General features: G+C 40.9%; 1 protein-coding gene across 3 annotated transcripts in view; it reads left to right on the forward strand.

Moving 5' to 3' along the window:
- ETV1 (ETS variant transcription factor 1) overlaps positions 1–8,704 on the forward strand; it is a 74,553-nt gene extending 65,849 nt beyond the window's left edge. For all 3 annotated transcript variants that reach the window (XM_074945834.1, XM_074945835.1, XM_074945836.1), the window contains 2 exons: positions 1,844–1,945; positions 5,930–8,704. In XM_074945834.1, the coding sequence (XP_074801935.1) occupies positions 1,844–1,945; positions 5,930–6,151 (324 nt within the window). In that variant the 3' untranslated portion in view covers positions 6,152–8,704. The remainder of the gene's footprint in view (positions 1–1,843; positions 1,946–5,929) is intronic.
- Positions 8,705–9,583: the final 879 nt, after the last annotated feature.

The following is a 9,583-nucleotide window of genomic DNA, read 5'->3' on the forward strand; positions in this document are numbered from 1 at the left end:
TACTGGGTGCTGAGCTGTCTTGAAAATGTGTTCCCCCACCCCTGTGTGTTTATGAAATGCAAGGTTATTAACCCTGTATCTTCGAATTTAAGAACGCTAAGGTAACTTTAAAGGGCTTGGGCCTTAACCTGGGAGGTCCAAAGTCTCTGGCTAGAATTTTCAAAGAAGCTTAAAGGAGATGGGCACCAAACTTACATTCAGTTTCAGTAGGAGTTAGACGCCTTTGAAAATCCTAACCCATGTGCCACCAGCTGAGGCTCCAATCCTGCGAACGCTTCTGCACACGCATAGTTCCACTGAAATCAGGATTGGTCAGGGATATAACATTACTCACATGCATAAAAATTTGCTGAATGGGGGCTTCAATCATGTGTGGAACAGAAGGAACGGGAATAATTAATAGGCTATTTTATAAATAAACTTTCTTTTCACTAGCTAGAGCAGGCCTGCACAACTCGTAAAGCGGCGAGGGCCATATTACTCCAAAGAAAACAGCTGAGGGCCGAAACCCCCCGGCCCTGCTGAAACACGCCCCCCCCCCCCCAGTGCCGCCCAGCCCCGCAGAAACAACCCCCCCCACCCCCCCCCCCAGCGCCACCTACCCCACGGAAACAAACCCTCCTTCCCCAGTGCCGCCCCGCCGAAACAGCTGTGGGCCGAAAAGGAAGGTGTGGGGGGGACCGCTGGGGAAGGGATCAGGGCAGGGGGCTGGGTTTGTGTGAGCGGGGTTCAGGAGTCAGGGCAGGGGCTGGGGGGGGTGAGGGGGGTGCAGGAGGCTGGGGGTGTGTGAGGGGGTGCAGGGGTCAGGGTGGGCAGAGGGCTGGGGGTGCTCATGGCAGGGGCTGGAGGGGGTATGCCCTGATTCCAGCCCCTTCCCCAAGGCCATGCTCCCTTCTCCTCTCTTCCTCCTCCTCCCCAGAGCAGCAAGTGCTGAGGCTCTGCTCTTATGCCTCATGTGGAGTAACTGTCCAGCAAGTAATTGTGATTTCACAAACAGTGGCTTATGACTTCAGGTGGAGAACGAGTAACAAAAAGCCTGCTTTCATGGAAGTGCATCTGGTAATAAAACAAGAGGCATAAAGACAGACAAAAAATAAAGATGACAGCAGCAGGCATATCACTCTCCATAGAATAGCTTTCATAGTTTTCCATGAGTTGTCTGCAATTCATCTAAAAATAAACAAACAGGCAGGTTTCTAAGGTGTGGTCTGAGCTGCCTATGTTTGATATCTATGTTTTTCGCCACGCTGGTTATCCAACCAGCTCTAGTAGCAGAATAGGGTTTTTTTTTTTTTTTAGTTTCTCTGCCTTCTTCACCTATAGTAGCATGTACATGGGGAAAGGTGGTTTTTTTTATCTTGCATCTTCTAATAGCCTCACTACTATGGCTGTTACAGCTGCAATCTGTATGACTTCCTGAACTGAAGCGGAAAGGTTTTGTGATATACAGCGTTCCAATAATAAAAATGATGCAGGAAAAGCAGGAAGCTCATCTACAAAGTAGCGTGAAAGAAGAATTTTCTCCTTGTCTTTGGGAGGCTCAGTCTACCCACTCTTCAAATGTATTTCTCTTTATTTCTTTTCATTTTTATTTTATTTTTTTAATTAAGCCACCAGATTGATAAATAAAGAGGCCTATTGTCGTGTTATAGTAAAAAGATTGCATGCATGGTTTAAAAATCATGCTAGGACACAGGAAATTCAGATATCACACCAACCTTTTCTCCTTTATTTATGCCTCCCACCTGCAGTGGTTGTTTTTGTATTAAAAAAAATAATCTGATGCTAAGGTCTGCTTGTTAAATGCATTTAACAGATCACTGCTAATCCATTTCTGTGGCAGGTGGCTCGTCGCTGGGGGATTCAGAAAAACAGACCAGCTATGAACTATGATAAACTTAGCCGTTCACTTCGCTATTATTATGAGAAGGGAATCATGCAAAAGGTGAGTAGCTAATGCAGCATTAAATTTCACTGGAATGTTGCACTTTAATCCATAAGTCATGTTATAAGAAGGAACACTGGTAATTGCATTGCTCAAGCAGGTTTTTCACTCTTTTGGACATATGCTGAGGTTTTGAATTTTACATGCTACAGGTCTGTGTGTGTGTGTGTGTATACATATAATTATTACACTGTGTTAATGTGTCATTGTGTGTACAAATGTTTTCTGATCATTCACATTGAGCTGATCATAATGCAAGGATAAAAACCAGCATGCAAAAAATAGGTGAAGGGATGCCTGTGGGACCTGAGAGAGGCAAAGTACAGAATATACTATGAATAGTGCTTTGCAGATCTAAATTACCTGTCCAGCAAATAGATACTTTAGTAACTGCAAAATAGAAGAATCATCGATAGTTACAATATTATTGGTTCGGTATCACAGTGATAGTGATTTTTAATGGATTCTGGAATGTAATGTAACAACCATACTGACAAACACTTAATATTTAAAATAACTGATATGCAGTAGTATGGTCCCAGTGGCAAACCACTCCCATATTCCTGTGGACTTGATTGTATTTGAAGTTGTTGCGTGCATTCAACTCAGAAGTCAATCGGAGTTCCCTGCTTGCAGCAGCTGCCGAATCAGGCTCTTGTGTTCCTTGATGTTACCAGAGATCCTAATTATCTCCTTGCATTACTTGCTTCCTTATCTATTATTCACATTAACTTTGTGAATCCACACAGATAACAAGTTTAAACCTGGAATTGGCACTGTGCAATCCAGTGATCTGAGAGGGCTTTTACAACTACAAAGTACAACACTTGTGTTATTGCAACATTAAGCTTGTGAGATCAAGCTTTCCAAAGTTGGGAAGTTTCAAAGTCAGGAACTGATTCTGTGAAGTACTAAGGTTCAGGTTTAAAGGTGTTTAGGTGCCTAGATATAATGGTAGGCACTTTGGCCTAGATCTTCAGATGTGTTAAGGCATCTAACTTCCATTGATTTCAGTGGCAGTTTGGTGCCTAAGTAACTGAGGATAGTGCATAGGCATCTTTAAAAGTCCCACTAGGTGAGTCTCTCTATATTTAGGTGCCTAAATACCTTCAAATATCTGGCCATAAGTGCCTCTTGTGAAGTGTCGAGAGCCCTCAGCTTCCAGTTAATTCAATTCAGCACCTCACAGGAGGTGCTCAGCCCCTGCTTCCCCAAAGGGGGCCCATAAGCTGCTGCTGCAGTGTTAACTCGCCTGCATTGCACATCCCGTCTGTTTTACAGTATCCATTAATAACCACGGCTAACTTTCATATTTTATAAGCAAAGATGAATAGGACACTTTACTTAGCCATGTTGCGCAGAGGATAGTATAATTGAGCAAACGTCACTTTTGGAATTTCCAGACTTCTGACCCTTTGAGCTCACTCCATTAATTTGTGCTAGCGTTTACTTTTCTAGGTGTTTCTGGGGGGTTTTCAGGGGAAGAGAAGAAAAGGCAGTTGGCCCAAACAATTTATAAACTTGCTTTCCCAGCAGAGCTTGTATAGTCCTAGCTCAGACTGTGCACCTTACTGGCCTGGCCAGTGGAACGTATTAGTTTCTTCCTCATCTGCTATTGGTCCACTTAGCACAGTTTACAAGCGTTCTGGCAGCTAGCTGGCTAGCCACTTACCTAACTGCACATACGCGCATTGTGCTTCTAAGGGTATTGTGACCAGTGGTGCCTGGGACAGTCCTCACTGGAAATGCCAAGGTCAGGGCAGGCTGCAAAAGGGAGAGCAGAGCAGTCTTGGGAGACCAGTCTTGGGAGTAACACTGAAGTTAAACTCCCCAGCCAGTCACAGACTGTGCTTCTGATCCCCCATACTGGTTATCAAGAAGCAAAAAAAGAAATCACACAGTCCCCCTCTATTGCATTGCAATTCTCTGGCTCCCAATCAGCACCTAGGTCCTGTACAGTGAGAAGTTATTTTAAAAACTCTGTACACTATACAAAATGTTCTACTGACCCCAAAGGGTCAGCCACACTACCCGGTCAGTATAAGTTTGGATCTTACCCAAAATACCACACTGCCAGCCAATTCTTTAGTGCCAAAAACTAAAGGCTTATAAAAAAAGAAACAAGAAAGAAAAAGAAGAGAGATGTTAAATGGTAAAAGAGTCACATACATGCAAAGACTCCAAAGTCCATATATCAGGTTCTAAGCAGTATTGGTGAGTTTGCTGGCTTGAAAGTCCCTCTGGAACACATCCACAGCTTGGATGGGTCATTCAGTCCTTTGTTCAGCGCTTCAGTTTGTAGCAAAGTTCCTCCAGAGGTAAGAAGCAGGATTGAAGACAATATGGAGAAGATGCAGCTGCCTTTTATAGTCTTTTGCCATGTGGACTGTGCTTCCTTTGTTTCAAACACAAGCTGCCCAGCACATGGCTTGAAAGCCTTAGAGTACTGTCATAGGCATGCCCCTGCATGCCTTGCTGAGTCATCAGGTGTATCTACTTTCTCTCAATGGGTCAGTTGTATAGCTTATGGTCCTCAATGGGCCATCAAGCAGGCTAGGCAGTGCTGCTGCCAAACTGTCTGGGGGTGTCACCCAGAAGCATAGCACAAGTTTTGAAATACAGACATACATACATATCTATAACCCAAAATGCAAAGGTGATACAAACACATAAATTAGATGATCATATCTGGAAAATTATAACATTTTTGCAGATATCTTACCTGGACTATCTGGCATAACTCCTTGCAGTTTCACAATATTGGTATTGATAATATCCTCAAGTTTATCCTCAAATATCCCAGATTCCATTCAGCCTCACAGGTATGCCTCCACTCATTAGAGTTTTTTGGACAGTACTTAACAAGTTTGTAAAGGCTGGATGCTTCTTTGTTCTAGGATAAAAATGTTTGTAATTTACCCTGGGGATCACCCCAGATAATCAACTAATTTGAGGTAAAACCCGTGAAGATAAGCCCTACGTTGTAGTGGGTACTTGCAGACTTAAGACAGTGTTCTGTTTTCCATGCTCAATATGCATCTCTGTTAAATTAAAACCGTTTGTTCCAAACCAAGCAAAGATAGATGTAATGAGGATTATGTTCCTATTTACTTTCAAAAACAACATTACATTTTTAAAGGAAAATATATAGTTTAAATTCGAAAGGAATTTTTAAATAGTGCACTGTAAACTTGATAGGGATTGAGGTAAGCCCACTTTTCAAGTAAGATGTTAAATCTAGCACATTTTTGCCCATATTTGATTGCTCTGCAGCTGGAAGTCAGATGCCCCCAACACCTTTTGGAAAAGAGTAAGGGATAACCCAAGTGTCTTAGGCCAACAGGCTTTCACTCAGTAAACAAATCCAAATGTCTTAGCCTTTGCAGGAGCTGCTGCTTAATACACGAAGACATCCTTGTTTGCATGCAGTTCCTCTACTACCAACATGTGCTGTGACTCAATACATTACAAATTATGTATATTTGAGATAACTTGAGTATGACTTGACTTATATCAAGCTAAATTCAGTTCTGTTTTATCATGGATTATCTATATTTTAGTTGAAAACAACAGGGTGCGTAACTTTGTGGTTTGATCGTACTACTGTGGTAAAAAGCTGTTTACTTTCCCCAGACAGAACAACATTGTTGGCCATTGTTTAAGTGCAGAAAGTGATCTCAGGTTATAGGCTTTAGAAATAGAATCTTTTAATTCATTCCCCACCCCCATTCCCAAAGGAAATCAGGGTTGTGTTGTGTCCTGAAGCCCAAAGTGTTTTATGTAGTCTGCTTTTGCACAACTCCCACTAGTCGCAATGGGACCAGGATTTCATTCCTAATGTTGGTGCCCAAGAACTCCCATGGCACAGTATTTCATGGTCTAGTGAAAGCAGATTCCTCAGAAATCTGTAACTACAAGTTGTTAAAGTGCTAAAACTTACACTATTCTTTTTTCTTTCCTTCTCCTTTTTGACCTTGTGTTAAGGTTGCCGGAGAGAGATATGTCTACAAGTTTGTTTGTGATCCCGAAGCGCTTTTCTCCATGGCCTTTCCAGACAACCAGCGCCCCTTGCTGAAGACGGACATGGAGCGGCACATCAACGAGGAGGATACCGTGCCACTGTCCCACTTTGACGAGAGCATGGTCTACATGCAGGAGGGTGGCTGCTGTAACACCCACCCCTATAACGAAGGCTATGTGTATTAATAGCAATGACAGAAAAGGGGGCATCCTCCCCTGTGCTTCTCCTCTATCACAAGATCCAGAGGAGAGCAGAATCCACTTCAGTTTGTTTTTTAAATAGTACACTAAAAGGGGCTTTTCCTGTTGCATTACTCCTATGTTCTGCCATGGACAGCGCACTTTATTTGAAAGGAGAGGGTTGGAATCTAAACATTTATTCTGTGCAACAGGAGGAAAAGGGTGGGTTTACTTTTTACCTGAGTTTGGGAAGGGAACATACAGGTTTTAACTACAATGAAGCTATATCGTCTGTTTTGTTTCATATTGGCATAGGATATTGTACATTTTCTCTGGGTATCCATAGTACAGTTAATTCTTATTGTGTAAATTAACTGTTTGGATATTATTATCAGAGTAACATGCCTTGGGCATTTGTCTCTGATCATTCCTAATTGTCTTTCTGCAGTTATAAAGAGGATCAAAGCATAGATTGCAGGATTTAATGTAGAAGCTAGACGTGACACACTGTCCATCTTTCATTTACACATTTGAACATCTTTTTGTCATTCTGTTTGCATTTTATATTTTTGTTTTTCCTGCCTTACAGAAGATGCCCATTCACTTGGATGTTAGGCAGAGCACACACCATTACTGGTGTCCAAGGAGCACAATTCCTGACTTCACACTGCGAGTTGCAAACTTGAAGCATAGCATGTTGATCTAGTGTCACCTTGCTATGCAAATACAGGCCATCCTATTATTTTCGACCTTTCAAAGTCCAGTTGAGAGTAGTAATTACATATGGTGGACTTTTCTCATGATCATGTCAGCATTAAATGCAGGATCATGATCAGGGGGAAAACATTTTCTTTCCTTCCATTTCCTTTGCAACATAAATAAGTTATTTAATCAATAGGAATTAACTGTACTAAGTCACATATCTAATTATGCTGTTTAGACACAGCAAGCACTCCTTGAGAAAAATATCCAATACACTAAATAGGTACTTTAGTAATTTTTAGACACGGTACCCATTAATATGCATTTAAACCTTTTACTGCTGTGTTATGTTGATAACATATATAAATACTAGATAACGCTAATGCTTCTGCTGCTGTCTTTTTCTGTAATATTCTCTTTGATGCTGAATTTACTATGACCATTTATAAGCAATGCTGTAACTACAGATAGCATTTCAGGACAAAATAGATGACTTGAACCATTTATTGCTTAGAAAATAGCTTACGCCATAGCTGTGCTATAAGCAGCTCTTATGCGCATCGACAAATGAATAGTAAGCTTCAGCTTGCTAAGGGAAGCTCTGCGGAACCTTTTGTATCTTTCGGTGGAACGGAGACTTACGCGAACTGTCAAAGAACACAATGAAGTCGCTGTATGACGTTGTAGTGCTGGCACTGATGTTATCAACCAACTTGTTTTGGACACTAAATGTAAATGTGATCGGATATGTTTGGAAGACAATTTAAAGTTTTGAGGTTTGTTTTTTGTTTTGTTTTAAATCATTTTATTTTTTGAGAGGGGGTAATCTTGAAAAAGCAAGACACATTATTCTACGTGTAAAACAAAAAGAAAAAAAAATAAGTTCTAAATATTTATGAGCACCTTTTCTGAAATGTAACATTTCCAAGTTTGAAGAGGGTAAAAAACGGGATTTGAACAGCCCAGTGAAATTTAAAAATGCTGTTACTTCACAGGAGTGCCTCACTTTCCAGTTCTGTAACAAATCTAGGGGAGGAAGGAAAGATGAACTCATAAACATAAAACGACAATAATTGCAATAGATGTGATTTCAAAGACACCCCTTGGTGGTGGCTTAATTTTCCACTCAATGTCAATCAAGAAACCAGTAAGCTATAAATGATATCTTATGCAATTCATTCAAAATTAAAAAGCAGTGACTACTAGAGACCAAAGGTGCAGAAGAACTCTCTGGGCATGCATCTAATTCACCTAAATCCCATAGGGCAACATATTTTATGGGTGTATATATGCCTTAATATGCCATCTTGTTCTGTCAATAATTTATAGGTCTCAATGGCACTTAAAATTTCAATGATCAACCCAACAAAATCAAAGCAAGACCACTGAAGCTTTCACCAAGAAGGGAAAAGTCAGAACTTTGAACATTGTGGCTTCCATTGAGATAAGGTTCGAAGGAAACACGTTTTGATTAAAAGTCCTTTGATCCATTTTGATTCCATTAATGTCATTGTGGAGCACTTCCTGTCTGGAGCAGGGCATTGGTGGGAGGGGGTGGGTCAAAAAAAAAAAAAGAAGAAGAAGAGGACATTGCATCAAATGTGTAATATTTAAAGAGAATATATATGTATGTGTGTGTGTGTATATATATATACACACAGTGTATGGTAGTGACTCACTGAACAAAACAAGCATTCAGCCCAACATTACATGATCTCCCAGCAAAAGAAGAAAGGCTTTCATTGAACTGATTAACCCTTTTGAAATTGTACCTAAAAGGCTTATTTAAAGTTCTGGTTTTATTCCATTTTTTTGTTTTGTTTTCGGGTAGATTAATAAATCTGGCAGCTGATTTCTGCAAGATTCTTGTGTATTTTAATTGGAGAGGAGCTTATTGCAATGTGGTATAAAGTTCTCCTTTTGGAAGAAAGGAACTGACGGGTCTGTTTCTGTGGTTAGCGTTGCTTCTCACAAAACGTTAAAGCAAAAAAAAAAAAAGCGAGCAGGCAGTGTGTATGTGATTATATCATGAAATTTAACCAATATTTATGATGCCAAAGCAAGTGTATTTGGCAGAGGGGTGGGGAAATGCCTGACTGCACTTGGGTCAAGTCCATCCTTAAAGAACAGTTGCAGCGATTAAAGTGCATCTTTTTTGCTTGTTTTTTTTTTTCAATAGCGGACAACACCTCGGTGGCATGTGCAAAAGATGAACTACTATAGGGAAGACACAGGCAAGTCTTTGACTAGTTAATGGCTCTACGTGTCGACTGTCGCTTCTCATGAAGGATGTTAGGCCAGGTTCTTCATGTAAGTGCAACCATTGCTCAATAGTCCTGCTTAACACTTCCAGGGAGTACTGTGCACGTTTTCAAACGTGTTTTTCTGAACGGGGATGATGAAGTTTCATTACTGCAGCACTTTAAAAATGTACGGCATTAGATGTGCCAAATATAATTTATTATTTTTATCTTCGAAGTGGTGCACATACCCACCAGTCCTTGCCAGTGCCTCGGAGTTGGGTAGCTAAAAAAAATTGTTATTCTCCTGTCTTACTGCATAAGCTGGGGCCATTTCACTTCCCTAGTAAATGGGATGCCCCATTCCTTGCTGTGGAAAGAAGAATTTTGTAACAACTTGTTACAAGAAATCCCTGTAATAAGCCTCCAAGGTACGCTCCCATTGAGCCATCCCCTGCATTCAGATGACCAGAGTGGAGTTGCCAAAGAGGGCATA

This window comes from Natator depressus, chromosome 2 (assembly GCF_965152275.1).
Source record: "Natator depressus isolate rNatDep1 chromosome 2, rNatDep2.hap1, whole genome shotgun sequence".
Classification (NCBI taxonomy): Eukaryota; Metazoa; Chordata; order Testudines; family Cheloniidae; genus Natator; species Natator depressus.